This window comes from Bubalus kerabau, chromosome 21, assembly GCF_029407905.1.
Source record: "Bubalus kerabau isolate K-KA32 ecotype Philippines breed swamp buffalo chromosome 21, PCC_UOA_SB_1v2, whole genome shotgun sequence".
Lineage (NCBI taxonomy): Eukaryota > Metazoa > Chordata > Mammalia > Artiodactyla > Bovidae > Bubalus > Bubalus kerabau.
In genome coordinates, this window is record NC_073644.1 from 27,070,394 (window position 1) to 27,093,490 (window position 23,097).

At 37.7% G+C, this 23,097-nt stretch overlaps 1 protein-coding gene across 1 annotated transcript in view; it reads left to right on the forward strand.

Annotated features, from left to right (window-relative positions):
* The window catches only part of CCDC178 (coiled-coil domain containing 178), a 387,324-nt gene that overhangs the window by 136,396 nt on the left and 227,831 nt on the right, over nucleotides 1-23,097 (forward strand). Inside the window, exon 18 of the mRNA XM_055558994.1 lies at nucleotides 1,033-1,192. Within this exon, the coding sequence (XP_055414969.1) occupies nucleotides 1,033-1,192 (160 nt within the window). The remainder of the gene's footprint in view (nucleotides 1-1,032; nucleotides 1,193-23,097) is intronic.

Sequence of the window (23,097 nt, forward strand, 5' to 3'; positions counted from 1 at the left end):
AATTATTTCACATAAAAAGAGGCCTCTAGTTAGGGTAAGCTTCAAGGTTAGTTGATTCATCAGCTCAACACAGGTACTCATTTTTGTGTTTCTTTCTCTCCACTATGGCTGTTGTCAGCAAATTTGAAAGCAGGAGCCCTTGTTCACATTTAGTGAATGTGTGAGTGCCTTCTATATGGAATTCACCTCTTGCCTTTCATCTTATTGCACTATCTTTATATATATATATGAAGTGAAGTGAAGTGAAGTGAAGTCGCTCAGTCGTGTCCAACTCTTTGCAACCTCATGGACTGTAGCCTACCAGGTTCCACCATCCATGGGGGTTTCCAGGCAAAGATACTGAGTGGGTTGCCATTTCCTTCTCCAGGAGATCTTCCCCACCCAGGGATTGAACCCTGGTCTCCCACATGGTAGGCATCGTAGGCAGACGCTTTACTGTCTGAGCCACCTGGGAAGATCGTGTGTGTATATATATATATATATATATTAAGTCTCTGTCATGTCTGACTCCTTGCAATCCCATGGCCTATATAGTCCATGGAATTCTTTAGGCAAGAATACTGGGGTGGGTAGCCTTTCCCTTCTCCAGGGGATCTTCCCAACCCAGAGATTGAACCCAGGTCTCCCTCATTGTAGGTGGATTCTTTACCAACTGAGCTATCAGGGAAGCCCCAGTATCTATGTTTACTGGTGAATAAGGAGCCTCATGTTGGTTGGTTTAATCTGACCAGAATGTACCCTTGGAGTTATGTGCTGTGTGGAGGGGAGTTCTTTTGGAATGACAACAAAACAGAGGTGCACTGAGTAAGCAGCCAAGAGAATCCACTGCTTCTCCAGAAGTCGTCTTCAACCTGGATCATTTAGATGTATGTCATGGGCACAGACATATGGAAAGGATCAGGGAATTTTTCCATAGAAATTCAGTTCTAAGACGTTTTTCAGTGTTGCTGTTTTTAACTGTATCATAAATACATGTTAGAAAATTACATGTGAATTAAATAGTGGTAAATGCAACTCTTTCTTTCTTCACAGTGACCAGTTTATAACCTTGAGAGAGAAAAAGGAACATGCACAAGCTGTGTTTGATCATCTTGTAAATGAGAAAAAAGCCTGTGAAGAGAGACTCTATGAGGAAGAACAGAGATACAGAACGTTATTTAACATGAGGCAAAAAACTCTGGCCAATATTAAGGTGAGTATTATAGTGGGGCCATTTTAGAATGAAGGAAATGTAGTGATAATCACATTAACAGCTAGTTTAAGGCACTCATCTTTCATCCTGAAGTAGCAAAGATGTTTAGATTTTTAAAGTAAATATATTAGCATGATGAACATGCAACTCTTCTTTTTCATTTAATTTACTATAAGTGTTTATAATATATTCATAGAGCGTATGAATGCTGTATACATTCTTCTCAGTGCATTTTATGTACACTCTCATGTTGTCACTGTACTTCCTTTTACTCTGGAGTTTACTGATGGCAGGTTATATTTATTCCAGAGCCATTTTTATGTTTCTATTGGCAAATATGAAAACAGTTCATTTTGTTTCTGAATAAACATACTTTGAATGTTTACCAGCCACTTCTTTTTTAAAAACTAGAATGAGGATATTTCATGTTCTTTTCCTTTAAAAAAATCTTGCATATGTTTTAACTGAACTGTAAACCTGTCAGAAAAAAGGAGGGCATATGATAAAATGTGTTTTTCTAGATCTGAAGTTTTAAGTTTTATTAAGCTATCCTTATTAAATTTTTGATATAAAATATCAAATATACCTTTAGTTAAGTGATTCACATCCCATTTTATATTTCATAATAATTTTTGTTGCATTTAATTGAAAGAATAAATACCATGTTTTTTAAAAATATAAATGTTACTATTATTTGAGATAAAGCGGAAATTACAAAAATAAACAAATCTACTGTTTTTATTAAAACTATTTCCTGCAAAACTTTATAAAAATTATATGTAATATCATAATATATTTTTATCAAATATTTTTGAGCCTGATATATATTAAATTATGATATGCATTTTCTATATATTCAATTACCTTTTTCCCTTTTAATGTTTCAAAGATACTCCTAATATATTTTCAAAAAGATTATTTGGAACAAATATGCATCGAATACACATGAATGTGAGTGAATGAACATACCATCTATAATGCTATTGCTGTGATTCCCTCCTATAAGAAAATCACTAGTAAAAGAATAATCATTTTATTAATCATGTGCCTCATAACATAACATTTTTCCATTTTAAATGCGGCCGTTGCATAGAAAAAGATATGTTGGTTTCCTATTTTTTTTGTTGTTTTTTCATCTTAAAAATGTGAAAATAATTGGTGCCATCTAGCGGCAGGCAACAAATGCTGCCTCCTCTTGGAGGAGTTCCTGGGAATTGGATGGACTGAAGAAGCTTAAGCTCAAACTCAGCTCTCAAAACAAGAAGGTTTAAGTACTTACTGACTTAAGCATCATTCCCCACCTCATGTTTTATCACAGCAGTGGAAGTGTTTGTTTGAATTCTACCACATTTTCCAATTGTACTAGAGCTTAGGACACAGTAGGATCCCAATAATCATTTATTGACTGGCATTTCAGCACTTATATGAAATAATAATTAGTGAAATGCCAAATCATGTTAGCCGGAAAGAGAGATGAATAGAAAATCCTGTATAAGCAACCGCTCAGTAATTGAAAGCTGTGTTTCTTTTCGTTCAGACACTGCCTCTGTTTTCCCATTCTGAAGTATACCTACCCCCAGCCATGTGGGAACATCACATAATCTCAAGTTTGTTCCTGAGCACGGATCTCTATCTGAACTTGCTTTGTTCATCCATTTTTACTTCTTTGTTGTCTTCTTAATCCTGCTATAATATGTATTTTTATAAGGACAATTTTCTGCCACATTCTTCTCTGTATCTTAAAAGCTCAGAACTATGCCTGGCACAAGAGAGGTGCTAAGATCCTCATTGGATGGCTGAATGAATTAAATGGATGAACATATGGTTTGCAGGGGGTAGTTTCGCTGTTCGCATGCATGATGATGGCTAAAAGCAGGAACATTTCAGAGATACTTTCCATACTACACCAGACTGGTACTTCAGCAAATACTCATACTCATGCTGTATGCTGGAGAAGGCAATGGCACCCCACTCCAGTACTCTTGCCTGGAAAATCCCATGGACAGAGGAGCCTGGTAGGCTGCAGTCCATGAGGTAGCTAAGAGTCAACTGAGTGACTTCACTTTCACTTTTCACTTTCATGCATTGGAGAAAGAAATGGCAACCCACTCCAGTGTTCTTGCCTAGAGAATCCCAGGGACAGGGGAGCCTGGTGGGCTGCCGTCTGTGGGGTCGCACAGAAGTGGACACGACTGAAACGACTTAGCAGCAGCAGCAGCAGCATGCTGTATGCAGAAACTGAATCTCAATCTCTCTCTCTCCCATCCTTTCTCCTTAATAATATCCAATACAGAAGAAATTTGCCCTCTCTTCTCTTCCCTCTAGGTGACAATGGTTAAACTGTCTGTTTCTAGCAATTAAGGATCCTGCTGAGGATGTCAGTAATGCTTTTCAAATAACCTTTAATTTATATGAAATTGTCTCTTATCAGCACTCAGATAGTTCTTTCTTGTGTATTCACCTTATATGATCAGAAGAGTAGAGTTTGAACACGAAAAACTTAGAGATTGATATAGCTTATCATTAGTGACATTATCTATGAGTGTGATCAGTTATTGGTGTTAAAGGGGCCTCCCTGGTGGCTCAGTTGGTAAAAAATCTGCCTGCAATGCAGGACACCTGGGTTCAATCGCTGGGCTAGGAAGATCCCCTGGAGGAGGATATGGTGGCCCACTCCAATATTCTTGCCTAGAGAATCCCCGTGGACAGAGGAGCCTGGCAGGCTGCAGTCTGTGGGGTCACAAAGAGTTGGATACAACTGAGTGACTAAGCACATTGGTGTTAAAAAATGGAAAGACAATGTACTCCTTCATAGAAAACTTAGTCTCATCCCTATCTAGAAATTAAATGAATTTAAAAATTATAAATATAAAGTAAAGCATTCCAAGAAAGAAACAAGCATTATTAGACATCATTATAAATATGGTGTTATTAATCTGAGGTGTCCCTGCTGGACAAAAGAATTGATCACTATTATGGATCATTTAAGGAATTGCTTATTAAAACACTTTACGAAAGCCACAGTGGAATTAATTGAGGATGTGAGAAAACACACCAAGAATCAGAAATACAAACAGCTAATAAAATAAGAAAAATATACATAAACCTCTGAGAGCATACAGTGAGGTTCTAGAGCTAAATTCAGTCTTTTTCAGTTAGCAATTCCATATCAGATATCTTTAAATGATAGATTTCTTGAATATCGTTGAGTTTTTACTAACTGCCTATAATTTGCAAATGCAGATTGCTTAAGATTAAAATTTATGTGTCACATATTCATCGGAGTACTATAGCTATAGCTACTGATCTTCCTCTTTGCTTCTAGAAAGATCCAAACAAAACTGGAATTTAAAGCATTTTAATTTATCATGAGCCATCCTCAGAAGTCCCACTGTCTTTTCTGCATCAGTGCCTTTCTTTGGTGTTGATTCAGTAGTCTTGCTCTCTCTTTAATTTAGGGTATGATATGAGGGGTACAGTGAACTACAGTGAATCTGTGGCAGACATGAGCAAATTCCAGATTGAATTCTAGCAGGGACAGTCTCCCAATACTTTCTATGGTTTATTAGTTTTTCTTTTGCTTCATATTTCCCATTCTCAGAAAATACCACTTCCTTTGTCTATTTCTGTTTCAGGTTCAGCTAATAAGTCATTTCTTAAGTCTTTCATATGATAAGTTCTTAGGTTGATAGAGAGGCAGTGATTCTGTAACTTATTGGACAGCCAGATACAGAAACAGTAAAAATCAGAAACAAACTTATTCTGAGATTAAAGACTATACAATTTTTAAAATTATTCTATTGATCACTCACCATTTCTTCATTCACATGACCAGTTTATGAATGCAAATCAAAACCACTCTGATGTATCACCTCACATTTATCAGAATGACTTTTATCAAAAATGCAAGAGATAAGTTTTGATCAGGTTGTGGAGAGAAGGGCACATTTGTACATTGTTGATGGGAGTCCAAACTGGCACAGCCATTCTTGAAAACAGCATGGAGATTGCTCAAAAAGTTAAAAGAAGTACCTTATGTCCAGAAATCCCACTTCTCTAATTATATTAGAAGGAAACAAAATAAGTATCTGGAAGAGCTATCTGCACTACCAAGTTCATGGGAGCATCATTCACGATAGCCAAGTTGAAAAAATAATAGTGTCTGTTAGTGGATAAATGGATAAAGGAAATGTGAGAAAAATATATGTGTACATACAGTGAATGCTATTCAGCAATGAGAAAGAAGGAAATCCAGCCATTTGCAACAAGATAGATGAGCCTAGAGGACATTCTGCTAAGTGAAATAAGCCAGACAGAGAAAGAGAAATACTGTGTGATTTCACTATTTGTGGAATATTAAAAAATAAGAGTTGAACTCATATAAACAGAAGAGAATAATGGTTAGCAGAGGTAAGGGGATGGGTGAAATGGCAGAGATGCTGGTCAAAAATACAAGGTCAGTAAGTTCTGAGGATAATGTATAGAATAGTGATTATGATTAACCCTCTTGTATACTTGGAATTTATTGAGACAGTATGCATTCTTATCATATGCACACATACAAAGATAGCTACAAGGTGATGGATGTGTTAATTAATGATTGTAGTAATCATTTCACAATATACATATATCAAATCATAACATTGTACATTTTAAGTGTATATAATTTTATCAATTATACTTCAGTAAAATAAGAGAAAAATAATTTTTTCTTAAATAGCTTTTATTTAATTTGTATGGGATTATCAAATATTAATATGATCAAGGCCACTTTTCCCCCAGTAGGTAATGTGTGAGCAAATAAATTAATGAAATGTTTTGTTGTTGGTGGTGGTGCTGCTGCTGCTAAGTTGCTTCAGTCGTGTCCGACTCTGTGTGACCCCATAGATGGCAGCCCACCAGGCTCCCCCATCCCTGGGATTCTCCAGGCAATAATACTGGAGTGGGTTGCCATTTCCTTCTCCAATGCATGAAAGTGAAAAGTGAAAGTGAAGTCGCTCAGTCGAGTCCAACTCTTAGCGACCCCATGGACTGTAGCCCACCAGGCTCCTCCATCCATGGGATTTTCCAGGCAAGAGTACTGGAGTGGGGTGCCATCGCCTTCTCTTGTTGTTGTTGGGTAGTTGCTAAGCCATGTCTGACTCTTTTGAGACCCCATGGACTGTAGCTCACCAGGCTCCTTGTCCATGGGGATTCTTCAGGCAAGAATACTGGAGTGGGTTGCCATTTCCTCCTCCAATAAAATGTTTAGTTCAAACTAATTATGTTTGTTTGTGACACAAAATTTCCTGTATTTCAGTCTATTTGAATGTTGCTCTCTATTGGTAGTATGTTCAAATTTCCTTCAGGAATTAATTTGTGAGTTTTACCTTATTTATAGGTCATGTTAAATGATCAATTTGGTCATAATACTTTTTATACAGTCACATTTCTCTCCCATGTATTTTTCTTAAGTTAATATTCTCAACCTTTGCTCTTCTTATTAGACTAACTAATCCATGTAGTCAAAGCTATGGTTTTTCCAGTAGTCATGTATGGATGTGAGATTTGGACTGTAAAGAAAGCTGAGCACAGAAAAATTGAAGGTTTTGAACTGTGGTGTTGGAGAAGACTCTTGAGAGTCCCTTGGACTGCAAGGAGATCCAACCAGTCCATCCTAAAGGAAATGCATTGGAAGGACTGATGCTGACACTGAAGCGCCAATACTTTGGCCACCTGATGCGAAGAACTAACTCATTAGGAAAGACCCTGATGTTGGGAAAGATTGAAGGTGGGAGAGAAGGGGATGACAGAGGATGAGATGGTTGGATGGCATCACCGACTCAATGGACATGACTTTGAGTAAGCTCCGGGAGTTGGTGATGGACAGGGAGGCCTTGTGTGCTACAGTCCATGGGGTCCCAAAGAGTTGAACACAACTGAGTGACTGAACTGAACTGAATTTTGCATTTTGCTATCAACTATTGTGGCTTATTTTTTAGACGTGCATTTGTAACCTTTATAGAGCAATACTTAGAATAATTTTGCTTTTTCAATTTATTCTGATTTTGTAATTAATTTATATGATAGTTTTTTTGATTCTCATTTCTATCAACTTGTTTAATGCTTTCTGTGTTGACATTCAGTCAGTTCAGTTCAGTCACTCAGTCCTGTCCGACTCTTTGCGACCCCATGAATTGCAGCACGCCAGGCCTCCCTGTCCATCACCAACTAGCGGAGTTCACTCAGACTCACGTCCATCAAGTCGATGATGCCATCCAACCATCTCATCCTCTGTCATCCCCTTCTCCTCCTGCCCCCAATCCCTCCCAACATCAGAGTCTTTTCCAATGAGTCAACTCTTCGCATGAGGTGGCCAAAGTACTGGAGTTTCAGCTTTAGCATCATTCCTTCCAAAGAAATCCCAGGGCTGATCTCCTTCAGAATGGACTGGTTGGATCTCCTGGCAGTCCAAGGGACTCTCAAGAGTCTTCTCCAACACCACAGTTCAAAAGCATCAATTCTTTGGCACTCAGCCTTCTTCACAGTCCAACTCTCACATCCAGACATGACCACAGGAAAAACCATAGCCTTGACTAGACGGACCTTTGTTGACAAAGTAATGTCTCTGCTTTTGAATATGCTATCTAGGTTGGTCATAACTTTCCTTCCAAGGAGTAAGCGTCTTTTAATTTCATGGCTGCAGTCACCATCTGCAGTGATTTGGGAGCCCCCCAAAATAAAGTCTGACACTGTTTCCCCATCTATTTCCCATGAAGTGATGGGACCAGATGCCATGATCTTCATTTTCTGAATGTTGAACTTTAAGCCAACTTTTTCACTCTCCACTTTCCCTTTCATCAAGAGGCTTTTTAGTTCCTCTTCACTTTCTGCCATAAGGGTGGTGTCATCTGCATATCTGAGGTTATTGATATTTTTCCCAGCAATCTTGATTCCAGCTTGTGCTTCTTCCAGTCCAGTGTTTCTCATGATGTATTCTGCATATAAGTTAAATAAGCAGGGTGACAATATATAGCCTTGATGTACTCCTTTTCCTATTTCCTATCTGTTGTTCCATGTCCAGTTCTAACTGTTGCTTCCTGACCTGCATACAGATTTCTCAAGAGGCAGATCAGGTGGTCTGGTATTCCCATCTCTTTCAGAATTTTCCACAGTTTCTTGTGATCCACACAGTCAAAGGCTTTGGCATAGTCAATAAAGCAGAAATAGATGTTTTTTCTGGAACTCTCTTGCTTTTTCCATGATCCAGCAGATGTTGGCAATTTGATCTCTGGTTCCTCTGCCTTTTCTAAAACCAGCTTGAACATCAGAAAGTTCACAGTTCATATATTGCTGAAGCCTGGCTTGGAGAATTTTGAGCATTACTTTACTAGCGTGTGAGATGAGTGCAATTGTGTGGTAGTTTGAGCATTCTTTGGCATTGCTTTTCTTTGGGATTGGAATGAAAACTGACCTTTTCCAGTCCTATGGCCACTGCTGAGTTTTCCAAATTTGCTGGCATATTGAGTGCAGCACTTTCACGGCATCATCTTTCAGGATTTGAAATAGCTCAACTGGAATTCCATCACCTCCACTAGCTTTGTTCATAGTGATGCTTTCTAAGGCCCACTTGACTTCACATTCCAGGATGTCTGGCTCTAGGTCAGTGATCACATCATTGTAATTATCTGGGTCGTGAAGATCTTTTTTGTACAGTTCTTCTGTGTATTCTTGCCACCTCTTCTTAATATCTTCTGCTTCTGTTAGGTCCCTACCATTTCTGTCCTTTATCGAGCCCATCTTTGCATGAAATGTTCCCTTGGTATCTCTAATTTTCTTGAAGAGATCCCTAGTCTTTCCCATTCTGTTGTTTTCCTCTATTTCTTTGCATTGATCGCTGAAGAAGGCTTTCTTATCTCTTCTTGCTATTCTTTGGAACTCTGCATTCAGATGCTTCTATCTTTCCTTTTCTCCTTTGCTTTTCGCTTCTCTTCTTTTCACAGCTATTTGTAAGGCCTCCCCAGATAGCCATTTTGCTTTTTTGCATTTCTTTTCCATGCGGATGGTCTTGATCCCTGTCTCCTGTACAATGTCACAAACCTCATTCCGTAGTTCATCAGGCACTCTATCTATCAGATCTAGGCCCTTAAATCTATTTCTCACTTCCACTGTTTAATCATAAGGGATTTGGTTCAGGTCATACCTGAATGGTCTAGTGGTTTTCCCTACTTTCTTCAATTTAAGTCTGAATTTGGCAATAAGGAGTTCATGATCTGAGCCACAGTCAGCTCCTGGTCTTGTTTTTGTTGACTGTATAGAGCTTCTCCATCTTTGGCTGCAAAGAATATCAATCTGATTTCGGTGTTGACCATCTGGTGATGTCCATGTGTAGAGTCTTCTCTTGTGTTGTTGGAAAAGGGTGTTTGCTATGACCAGTGCATTTTCTTGACAAAACTCTATTAGTCTTTGCCCTGCTTCATTCCATATTCCAAGATCAAAGTTGTCGTTACTCCAGGTGTTTCTTGACTTCCTCCTTTTGCATTCCAGTCCCCTATAATGAAAAGGACATCTTTTTTGGGTGTTAGTTCTAAAAGGTCTTGTAGGTCTTCATAGAACTGTTCAACTTCAGCTTCTTCAGTGTTACTGGTTGGGGCATAGACTTGTGTTGACATTACCTTTCTATTTTGTCATTATTCCTTTTTTGGTATATTGCATGCCATGGGTTGATTTTTTTTTTTTGCCTTTAATAATATAATATGGAGCCATTCTACATTAGTTATATCGTTGCTGTTCAGTCACTAAGTCTTGTCTGACTGTTCATGACCCTGTGGACTGCAGCACACCAGGCTTCCCTGTCCTTCACTGTCTACTGGAGTTTGCTCAAATTCATGTCCATTGAGTCAGTAATGCTATCAAACTATCTCATCCTCTTTCACTCCCTTTTCTTCCTGCCCTCAATCTTTCCCAGCATAATGGTCTTTTCCAGTGAGTAGGCTCTTCCTATCAGGTGGCCAAAGTATTGGAGCTTCAGCATCAGTGCTTGCAGTGAATATTCAGGGTTGATTTCCTTTAGGATTGATGGTCTGATCTCCTTGCTATGCAAGGGACTCTCAAGAGCCTTCTCCAGCACCACAATTCTAAAGCATCAATTCTTTACTGCTCAGCATTCTTTATGGTCCAATTCTCACATCTGTGCATGATTACTGGAAAAACCATAGCTTTCACTATACAGACTTTTCCAGCAAAGTGATGTCTCTGCTTTTTAATACACTGTTTAGTTTTGTCATAGCTTTCTTCCAAGGAGCAAGGGTCTTTGAATTTCATGGATGCAGTCACCATTGGACTTCCTTGGTGGCTCAGATGGTAAAGAATCTGCCAGCCATGCAGAGACTGGCATTCTATCCCTGGGTCAGGAAGATCCTGTGGAGAAGGGAATAGCTGACTACCCACTCCAGTATTCTTGCCTGGAGAATCCCATGGACAGAGGATCCAGAGGAGCTATAGTCCATAGGGTCACAAAGAGTTGGACACAACTGAGCAACTAACATTTTCACTTTAATTATAATTTTGTTTTAAATTTGCATCTAAATGTGCTCTAATATCAGTAATGCTGATAAACTATGAAAGATAAAGCTGAGAATGTAGGTGTGGGATATGACATGAAGACCCAGCTGGAAAGTTTACACTTAATTTGTAAAGCCATGGGAGAGATGAAGAATTTTTGTGGAGTGCAATGTGGTTAGACATGGGCTGTAGCAAGATCAATTCAACAGCATTTTGTAGGATAACATGAAAAGAAATGAATCACAAGTTGCCAATATCAGTTACCAAAAAGTGCATTTATCCTCAGAGAGAAGAGATAAGACACTGATGGGTCAGGAACAAGGATTATAGACTTAACAGTGACTGATGTCAAAGTGGATGTGATATGCAAATAAAGGAGCAGACTATATAGGAGGTGACTTGAAAAAAATATGGTAGTGTTTATAGGAAAAATAACTTTTTGATGATTGGCTTGCTGAGAATATGGTCTGCTTTGGACAGTGGATACTATGCAAGTAAAAACTGAGAGAAGAGTTGAAATGAAGAAGATTGATGAGTCAGACCCCATGTTGACAGTTGAAGATGTGACAGCTTATGAAACCTTTGACCAAAAGTAGCCCACCAGGCTCCTTTGTCCATGGGATTCTCCAGGCAAGAATACTGGAGTGGGTTGCTGTGCCCTCTTCCAGGGGATCTTCCCAACCCAGGGATTAAACCCAGGGCTCAAACCCACATCTCATATGTCTCCTGCTTTGGCAGGTGGGTTCTTTACCACTAGCGCCACCTGTGTTAGAGAGTATCTGATGATAAAGCCTGGATGTCCAGGTTGTCATATTTTTATCTCTCTGGGGCTCTGCAGCCCAACTAGAGCTCACTACTCAGAACACAAAGCCTGTCCTTCCAGTCCAGATGCACTAGCCTCAGTCATGAGGTCAGAATTTCACTTCCGCAGGGATCAACAGTGCCAAACTTTGACAAAATGTTGGGTTACACATTCTTAATTTGGCTATTAGGAGAACATCAGTGGCAGAAAGAGTGACATCAGTAGATTGATAAAGAAAGGAGATTAAATGTAAAAGTGAAAGTAGAAAAAGCATTGAAAGAAGTTAGAGAAATCAGTTCTAGAATACTCTTTCAAGAGCTTTGCTAATAAAGGAACTTCTATATCTCTATTTGCTTGCAAATTGTCCCAGGTATGTTTTCCAACAAAAGATAAAGAGACAAAACTGGGGGAAAGATTGTATTGAGTGCTGCTTTCTAAGTCACTTCAGTCGTGTCCAGCTCTTTGCGACCCTATGGACTATAGCCCACCAGGCTCCTCTGTCCATGGGATTCTCCAGGTAAAAATACTGGAGTGGGTAACCATGCCCTCCTCCAGGGGTTTTTCTCAACCCAAGGATTGAACCCACGTTTCTTATGTCTCCTATATTGGCAGGTGGGTTCTTTACCACTAGTGCCACCTGGGTGAAGGTGGTGCTTTACATGTTACATAATGCATTTTTGCTTAAATGCTTCATTCCCATTCCAATTTGTGATGCCTTTGAGGAAGAGAATAATGCCTCACTCAGGTGAGCACTTTCAGAGTCCATCACAACTTCTAGGACAGAAGAAGAATTCAATATTCACTGAATGGAATTTCAAATGAAGTGATGTGACTCCTAAAAGAATCAGTGAAAGAGTGACATTTGTATTTCAATTTACTGTGGAAAAGAAGAAGGACATGGTTATTCCTCCATTCATCCATCTATCCATTTAATTATCCATTCTGAAGTCATGTACTAAGAATCAGAATCTGGGTGAGATTCTGAACATGGTGAATATAGGCTATTCACCTACTCTGTCTCACCAGCTCATTTAGCTTCACAGAGTAGTGGTGAAGAAACAGATACAAGTAGGTTAAAATAAGGTACAACAACTGCTTTTCTTGAATTAAGCATAGAATTTGCTGGAACCCAGGAAGAAGACCTTGAAGGAAATCTGAGAAAGCTTGCTATGATGATAGTAGCAGAGCTGAATTTTGGAGAGTGGGAGCAAGTTAGCCAAGGAAAGAATACTTAAAGTAGTGAAAACAATAGGAGGAAAGGCTCATGCCAAACATGAGCAGGCATTTAGGGAATTGGAAGTAATGTATTATGTTTGAAAAATCATTGATAAGAAGAGTAAACAAAGCTACCATAGCAGCTGAGGAAAATCCCACTAAAATTAACAGAAATTTCCACAGGTCTGCCATGGCATATTGTATGGAGCTAATGGGTCAGGGGTATTCTAAGACATTTGATTCCCATCAGCAGTTAAGATTTGGGAAGGGCCTGAGGTGCTGAGACTGGGCTTTAAAGACTGTCATCGAAGAGTCTTGTCCCTATACCCCAATATGGTGAGGCACATATTTCTTTTACTCTGTATTCCATGACATATAATAGTGGTTGGCAGTCATTGATTGCATGTAATCAGTTGGAGAGGAATGAATGATTTGGATGCAGTGGTGCATGCTAATTCGCTTCAGTTATGTCTGACTTTTTGATACCCTATGAATTGTAGCCCTCCAGGCTCCTCTGTCCATGGGATCCTCCAGGCAAGAATACTGGAGTGAATTGTCATTTCCTTCTCAGGGGATTTTCCTGACCTAGAGATCAAACCTGCATCTCCTTCGTAGCAGGTGGATTCTTTACCACTGAGCTACCAGGGAAGAACTTGATGGTTATTTGGCCAGATAGTGAAGAAAATGATAGACATATATGTTGCTTATTGACAACAGAATGGTTAGTGGGGTCAGCATCTAAAGTAATAGAATATGGACTTCAGAAAAGGCTTGAAACTGGATTAAACCAAATATGAGATACATTTGGAGGAGTTACCTGGAGTCCAATGCCTGAGTTCGTGTAAGAATCTTGAACTGAAGGAATAAGAGTTTGAATGGTAATATTATTGTGAGAACTATGAGTATATATATATATATATATATATAATCAGAAACTTCAAAAAATCTTTAATATAAAGAATGATAGAGAAGAGAATGAATCTTGGGTTGGGTGATTATGAATGTGGAAAAGGCAGCAATAGAGAAACAAAAGGCTGAAAGGTTGTAGTCAGGAAATGATGGTACCATTCTACATGATAGCACAGTCAGAAGGGTGTCCATGGGTATGAAATGTTAATGGGACGTGGAATTGAAGTTAACTAGATTTGAGTAAGTCCATAAACTCTAAGATTAAAATGTTGGATAGGTCATCCAGATAGATATTGTAGTAAAATAGAATGATGGAGAACAAGGGATAGACAGGAAGAGAAGATTGGGTCCCCTGGGCCCGAGTCTTCACCCAGTGTGGGAAAATGACCAGCAAATCATGAAATGACAGGGAAGCAGGGTGAGAGAAGGTTGAGGGTTATATTCTTTAACCAGTATAAAATTCAAAATAAGCAGTATATTTACATAAGCATTGAGGAATAATGATTTGGAGTGCTAATGGAGAGTTAGAATTATTCTAGCTGCAACTAGACCCTCTAGTATGTGGGGCCTTGGGAAATTAGCATTCTTTATTCAGGCCCAGATTTTGTTAATGCAAACACTCGTTTCTGGAATTGTGCAATGAGAATGAATTGTGATAGGAGCTTGTTTGACGATGAATAGTATTTCCAGAGTTCATACTGGAAACGTTTAGATGGGAGTAATGGTTTAGTTCAATAGTCAGTAAATATTGAATTCCTACTACATCAACTATTCTAGAGGCTGAGAATTCTTCAGATAAAGCACAGATCTTAACTCTTGGAAGCATAACAGCCTCATAGAGGGGAGAGAATTGCAACATAATGTTAATAGGTTTTGCTAATCAGAGACAGAATCAAAGGAAGAGTGTGTTAACATACAGCTTTTAAATATTGTCAACTTTCTCCTACTCATCAAAAAAAATTTCAAAAACAGAAAGTGAATTACTGAGGCCACCAAGATTTTATATATTTTTTCACCTATACCATTAATAAAAACATCAACAAAGTTACATTGTATTTTATGTTATTATAAATACATACTTATATATCATAGTCTGCAATCAAGAACTTTAAAAAGTATCACTTATAAAATGGCTACACATTGCTGAATAGCATAATACTTTATTATTTTTATTTTGGTTGTACATATAAATGAAAGAATTTGAACTGTCCTGTCCATCTTCTTTTAAACTGTATGAATTTTACTTGAGTTGTTACCTTCAGGAAGGTCACCTCTTCCTGCTTTCAGAAAAAATGAGTTTAACGTTTAAACTCATAATGAGTTTAATGAGCATAAATGAGATCTCTATCAGGTTATAATGGTCATAAGCATAGATCTTAGCCCAAAGTGCTCTAGCACAGCCAGGAAACTGTTTTCATTTACAAAGGTTTCTAATTTGTTTCAGTGCTTGTATCAGTGGCTTTTCTTAGTAAGTATGAGCACCATGAACTCCCATTTAAACTTAGAATTTTTAATCTGGCTCTGATGCTCTGACAAATACCCCAGATATGACTTATACAGTGTCCTGTGGGGAGCGTTGTTAACATTGCCCAAATAGCCTTCCTACTGATTTATTTGCTTATAGACAACTTACATACCTGGCCTCCCGAGGGAGCTGCATGTCTCAAATTTGGGCGCCATGATAATAACAACAGTTTGAGAGAAAATGAAATAGGCTATAAAGAGAGAGGAAATGGAATATACAAACTATTGTGTGGTGTCATGTTCATTTTCAGTACTATATAAAATAATGAAAATGTTTTTCAATAACCTGTGTCGATTTTTATAATGTGAAACATACTTTGTGGAAAAAGACAATGAATGAACAAACCCAAAAAATTAGTAGCAATATTTTTCCTTTTGACTTAAATTTCTGCATTGTTTTCGTTAAGTCCAGACTAGAGTTGAATTCTGAAAAAGAGTAACTTTGCTATAAAGGATGTTAATTTCTACCTTTGGCAACTTTGAAGTTCCTCTTTCAGGGTTCATGGACAAGGATTATCCTTGATAAAGAATCTAGTATGGTAGGCAGCAAAGGTTTTATTTTTCGTATTCCCCCTTAAACTGAACTTTCCCATAGTCACTCAGGTTTTCAGTTGCCCATCTGGGATTAAAATGGGTGTGCTTTCTGGTATGTGCATGGTCAGTCAGTCATGTCTGACTCCTTATGATCCCGTGGACTATAGACCGTCAGGCTCCTCTGTCCATGGGATTCTTCAGGCAAGAATCCTGGAGTGGGTTGGCATTTCCTTCTCCAGGGAATCTTCCCAAACCAGGGATCGAAACTGTGTGTCTTATATCTCCTGCATTGGCAGATTCCTTGGGCTTTGTTTATACAAATTGGTAGAATCTTTCAATTCTTTTGATGCCCCTTGTGCATACTTACAGGTCATAAGTCACACTTTGTATCTGACCCCTGAGTCATCCAAGAACTTGAGTCTGATTTTAAGTCTAGAAGCAATGAGGTGCGTTGGGGGTGTGTCTTAAGGACATCAGCATTCCTGTGAAAGGAGCTGATATTGAGAGGTCATTATATTCTTCATTCAAGAAGAGAGCAGTCTTCTATTGATAGGGGAGGCTGCTAGTGAAGAGAAGCTGGATATGGAGCAGTGGAGAGTACTGACAAGCTATATCCACCCATCACTGCCTCTTCCCATCGCTGTATCTGGCTGCAGTAATCTTCTGAAAGCTTTACAACCAGGGCTTCGCCTCTTCCTTCCCAAATCTGTAGCCCATTCTTCATTTGTAACTTCTAACAGGAAGTTACAGTGGGGAGGGTATTCTCGGAGTTTCCAGATTAACAGTTGAAAATAACATGGTCAAGCAGAAGGTTCAAATATTAAGCTCTGTGCAATTTTTCTCTTTCAGAGGTGAGGTAGGTTAACTTTCTGGAGAATTTATAAAAAGAAAAAATGATCATCTTAAAACCCCAAGGTGCAGCTAAGCAAGGAAACTCAGGGAGCAGTTTTCTACTGATGAAGAAGCATATGGACCAAGAGACTTTAATTTCTACTGTTAAGTTTCTGTTCTGTTTTTAAAAGCAGAATTAGAACATTGCCATTAAAAAAAAAAAGTGGAGGAGGGGGGAACCTTTGTCAATGTTTCAGTCACTCCACAGGTGAGAAAATCCTGAAAGAGGGCATGGCAACCCTCTCCAGTATTCTTGCTTGAAGAATCCCTTAGACAGAGGAGCCTGACAGGCTACAGTTCAGAGGGTTGCACAGAGTCAGACACAACTGAAGTGATTTAACACACACAGGTGAGAAAACGCTCTCTCAGATTGCTAACACACACACTGTGATCTGTGTAACCACACTCCATCTGGACTACACACAGAGGAGTTGGTCTAGGATTGGCTGTCACCATATAAGACAACAAGGCTGAAATTAAGATAAATTAAGTAAGTGAAAACAAGCTGCCATTTAAGAGTAAATAACTAGCCAATAAACCAGACTTTATTTTCTTGATCTCCAAAATCACTATGTATGGTGACTGCAGCCATGAAATTGAAAGACACTTGCTTCTTGGAAGAAAAGCTATGACAGCCTAGACAGCATATTAAAAAGCAGAGACACCACTTTGCAAACAAAGGTCCATATAGTTAAAGCTATGGTTTTTCCATGTACAGATATGAGAGTTGGACCATAAAGAAGGCTGAGGGCCAAAGAATTAATGCTTCCAAACTGTGGTGCTGGAGAAGACTCTTGAGAGTCCCTTGGACAGCAAGGAGATCAAACCAGTCAATCCTGAAGGAAATCAACCCTGAATATTCATTGGAAGGACTGATGTTGAAACTCTAATACTTTGACCCACTGATGGGAAGAGCCAGCTCACAGGAAAAGATCCTGATACTGGAAAAGATTGAAGGCAGGAGGAGAAGGGAGTGACAGAGGATGAGATGGTTGAATGGCATTACTGACTCAATGGACATGATTTTGAGCAAACTCCTGGAGATAGTGAAGGACAGGGAAGCCAAGTGTGCTGCAGTCCGTGGGGTTGCAAAGAGGCAGACACAACTGAGTGACTGAACAACCACAACCACCAGCCATAAATATATATCTACTTTTTCACTTTGTCTAAGGCAACTTTTTAGATTGAAAATGAAAATCATTTCCTATTAGAAAGATACATTGATATGTGATTCTAAACATCATGAATGGCAAACCAAGTTTTGTTGTGTACATGTAAATATAAGCATACTAAGCATTTGGAAACAGGCCTTATCAACAGATGTATTTAACTTGAACTTAGTGTGGAACTTGGCACTTATTAGGCAATCAATAAATTCTTACTAGAGGCCTGAGTAGATGAATGATGGAATCATTGTGGAAGGTCAAAGATGAACACTATAAACCCAGATTTTGTTGTTGTTATCATTATTTTTGTTGTTGGCTAGTGGTTTTATTATTTCAGACTAAACTTACTTTCTCTGTCTAGTGATAATCATTCTGGTGAATCATCAGGGCAGGAAAATAAAGTTGGGAACTACTGATCCATAGATTTTTTTAGGATAATAATTTCTATGTAAGATCTTCCTTAAAATTTATAATATAGAGCCCTCTAACTTCTCTGTCTTCATTTGAGGGTATTTAAGATTTACTAAATTGTGGTTACCAGTTTAGAATTTCTCCTTGTGCTAAATGTATCTAAATTTCTCTTTGTTGGAAAAATTTATAATGTGTATTCTCTGCATTTGTTTACTGTCATCCTCCTTTGTAACACCTTTCCACTTTTGGCTTTAGCATTATTTTCAAAAGTTTTTTTTTTTTTTTTAATTTCTATAAGAGGTGATTTATTTCCCCACAGTCTGTGGTTTAATACTATAGCCAATATAAACCAGATAGTAGAAAAGATAACATATTCTGGAGCATAATATTTGGGAATGCTTTTGTTTTTTCATGTTTGCGGAGATTGAAAGATTGCCTGAATTGTACTCAAAGTGTGCTCTTACCCCTTTCACCCTGATCTCTTTTCTGCATTTCCTCATTTGTCATGGAAGGTTCTTCACTTATTTGTTCTTTTAAGCAAGGCTTTTCCTGTCACACTGTTTACTCTGGGAGAGATTGGGGTTTTCTCTGCTCCTTCATCCTTGCAAATTTCCTTTTGTATTTCCCCCTTTCCCCTTCCCTGCAGTAATTGTGACAGAGGGTGAACCCATCACTCTCAGCCCCTCTGGAGTGACTGCTTCCAACTGCAATGCACCTTTCTGGCAAGGAGGGGGCTAGCGAGTCACATATCCTGCAAGCTTAGCCCCAGAGATCTGGTGGGTATTTTTCCAAGGTTGCTGTTTTCTGACTTCAGGGAGTACAGACTATGTCCAGCTCTCTGTTTGGGTCTTTGGAGTCTGGTGTAAATGCAAATCAACCTTTCTCTTCTGTCTCACTTGAGTGCAACTTGTTACAAGAGGCAGTAATACCACAGTGACCTGATTTCATTAAGGAACTGCGAGCAGGTTAAGTAAACCTGAATGATGGCCACTCTGCTCCTTGAAAGAATATATACTTTTTAATTTGTAATACTTGATCCTAATAACTGGGCATAGTTTTCATCATTTGTTTAGTAAACTAGAAAGTAATTAAATATTACAGAATGTACTCTGATTGTATCTAGTTCATCTCTATTGGAAACCTAATTGGAGGCGATTGATTCATAAGACAGAATCCTATATGATCCTGGGTCTGTGAAATGCACCCCTCCTGCCAAAAAAACATAGACTAGTGTTGGATAAAGACACAATTGGACTCCATTGTCTACAGTACCTTTCTTTTTTAAACTTAACAGGTTTGTCACTTCCTGATTCATGTAATAATACTAATGAAAGTAATCCATGTACATTCAACTGACTTCTTGTCCATTCTCTTGTTCTATGCTTCATATTTGAAATAGTCATAGCTTTTGGTTCCTTCTAAGTAGTTACCTTTATGTTTTGAGTAACACTTTCCCTTTTTTTTGCCTATGTACAATAACATTTTACTATATTTCATAGTTAAATGATAGTGGTGTTCCAAAGTAAATATATTAACAGTACTCTTCAAACTGATATCTACTAATATTATGTACTGTGAACAAAAGAGAATAATTCTTGACATATTCCATGCTTGTGCACAAGTCATTGACATTTGTGACAGATGGGAAAAAAATGTACCATGTATAGTGAAAACAAATCGAAACCTGCAAATGAGACTTAAGCTGAGAATAACTTACATCTAATAGTTATAATTCAAGCCATAGAAATATCAACAGGCACAGGTTCTAGGTTGAAGTAGAAAACAGAGGACAGACATGTATTTTAATGTAAATGGGATCACTTTAATAAAAAATTAAATAGCAGATGTTAATCCCCCCAAAGTGATTTTTCATTGAAAATTTGTAACAAGTTCTGTTGCTTCCTAAAGGCTACCTGAACACATCATGAAAATTCTATAGATCAGAGTGCAATGAAGTACGAGTGAGTAATAACCACTGACTAGAGAAACTTGTAGAATAAATCTATTTAATTGCATATTTAAGATGAGCTTTGCTCCTGTGTGGGGGGAACAGAGCCCAGTGCCCTATCACAAGCCCACCAGTGCCAGTGCCAGTGAGCTGTGTGAGTTGTCTCTATGGGTTGTAAATTGGATCCCCTCAGTGACCAGTTAATGTTTTCTGTATTTACGGCAGTATTTCTGTTTTTCACAGCCACCAGGGCACTTTGGCAACATAAAAATTTAAAAATAATTTTTAGCAATCATACCGTGCCAATTTTTTATAGTTAAAGGGGCTCATTTAAATTGGAAAACCTGCTAGTCTGAAATTTTCATCTGAAGGATTACCACCAGCCAGAGCTACTTGTCTGATGAGGGTTTCACATGGCTTATCTAATGTGAAATCTCCATGTGGTATATAGTTTCATTAAACGGTGATCAAGAATACATTAGTTCAAAACAAGAAAAGGCAATGGAGCTTAATCCGCCAGGCATCTTGGCGCAACAACTTTAAAAGAGTTATTGAAGTGAAACAATTTGAGAATTAAAAGTCTTCCACTTATACAAGACTCCTGTCAAAAGCTTAAAAGTCAGCCTTTCCATTTGCTGTTTCTGTTTGTATACTGGGGAAAATAATGCCCCTGAAACAATATTTTGAATGTTGTAGAGGCAATAAAATGCATATATCAGTGAAATAACCTAATCCATTAAAAAATAGATTTATCAAGATAGAGAAAATAAAGCAACTGGTAGATAATGCTGAAATAAACAGAGAAATGAATTCTTTAGAGAGAAAAAACATGAGAAACAAGTGTCTGTATGAGGTAATGAAAACTGGAAATAATACGGTTTGTATTTGAGTTTTAAAAACAATAGCATTAGCTCCTCCTGTTTGAGAATTGATCATTAAATCAAATGTTCACATTGCAAATATACTGTTTGAACATGCATTAAGATATATTTACAATTCATATATGTATCTACAATGATGTTAATAATTTTACATTTTAATATACAGAAATTAACAATTATATTAAATTATTTTAGAATTATATTCTTTATGTACACCATGGCAATATATAATAGAGCAGTAACTATTGAAACAAATATTCATAAGATTAATTTGATGTGTAGTGTTGACACTGATGGGGGAAGCCTTTCACATACATTCCTGTGATCCAACTAGTCATTTTCATCCATTAATGCTTGATGAAAAATGTATTAGCTTATGTCAGGAAATCTTAAATCCCAGCTTCAAAGATTTGAAAGATTCCTAGGGTGCTTCAGCACAAGGTATAAAGAGTGATAGTTTCAAAGTATCACTTCAAATATATTTATAATAAAGATTCTGAAATTTGTTATATTGGACTATGGTTAAAAAGACAAATTTGTCATTTAATTTCTCAAAATTTAATTTTACTTAGTACTTTACAAGTATTACAATAGCTTGAATTTAATAGATTGGCTTCTGGAAGTATCTACCACTAAATCTTATTTTTCTACTTGTTATTCAGCTTGGATTTAAAGATACCATAAAGTGCATACTTCCCTACATTTTTCCACCAGCATATTTCAACCTTAATCTTGAAGGAACTGTGTCTAATGGTGTAAAGATATTTCAGGTTATGTGTTATTTAATCTGAGTTCTCTTGTGAAAAGTGATATATTCCATGATAAAAACTGAGAGTTATAAACATTTTTTTTTAATCTCAAGCAATATGTGTCAGCTGTTTTGCATTTTTGCTTTTTCTTGCAAGTCACAATGACACAAACCCCCCAAATTCTGTGGCTTCTTATGTTTCTCTTGTAGATAAGCTTCAAATTTTGAACATTTCTATTGTAGTATAAGATGCTGTAATTATAATACTGCCTTCTTATCTGGTGTGGTATTTGCCACTAAAGAATATTATAGCTTAGGAATTTCATGAGCAGTCACTTGTTTATCCTGATATGTCATTTGCATTTTATATTTTCCTGTTTTGTTGTTGGCCAGCTTTTCAAAGAAATTAATAAAGTTCATGTAGTTGGCAGCACGTATAGCAACACAGAATTTAGGCACTCCCTAAATTCAATCAGAGTTTAGATAAAACACAGACTACATTAATGTATGGGCGCTGTTATAACCTCTATTAATATAGTTGAAAGCCGTCGAGCACCAGTGACTCTCAGAAACATAAAAAAGTTTGTATTAAAAATCACTGAACAGTACAAAAATGGGAACAATACATATAAATTAAATTCAGCACTCAACTTTATAAAACACCTTTCTTTATAAAAGATGGCCTATGTCTGCATGCTTTCCATGTTGCAGTAAATACAAGGTTTTTAACTGGGAGTATTGAGTATTCAGATGCTTAGTGATTATTCAATGATTTTTCTCCTTAGGTTAAAAGAATAAGAAATTTTTCCCCAAGCACTAACCTACTTTTATTTTCATAGTGTTAGGGGGCCCTTTTAAAGGAAGTTAGTAATAAGAATGGCAGTATTTACTGTCGTCTGCATTTGAGTGGTTCACAGCTGAGCACTCCTCTTGTGTATTCAGTGACAAATGGCAATCACTTTATCATTTATCTTATGACAAATAGCAGATTCAGCCACAAACTGCTGGCCGTAGCAAACTTACAGGATGAAGTTCTTTATTGTTTATGGTTTGTGAGTTGATGTATTCATGCCTTGTTTATTTGTGAAATGAACAAAAATCAGTAAGCAGGCATGAACAGAAATTTGGCCACGCAACCAATTGTACTTTTTTTTCCTCCAGTCTTCCAAGGACCTTACAAGGAAATTCGCTGAACTAGGTCTAAGCTGTAAGCTGCCTTTAGAAAAAAAAAAAAAAAAAAGTCATTAGAGGATGCACCAAATTGTGACATTATGCCCTTAAGCCAAAATAACAGTGAATGGAGTTCCTACCTCACATTAACCTCCCAGAATAA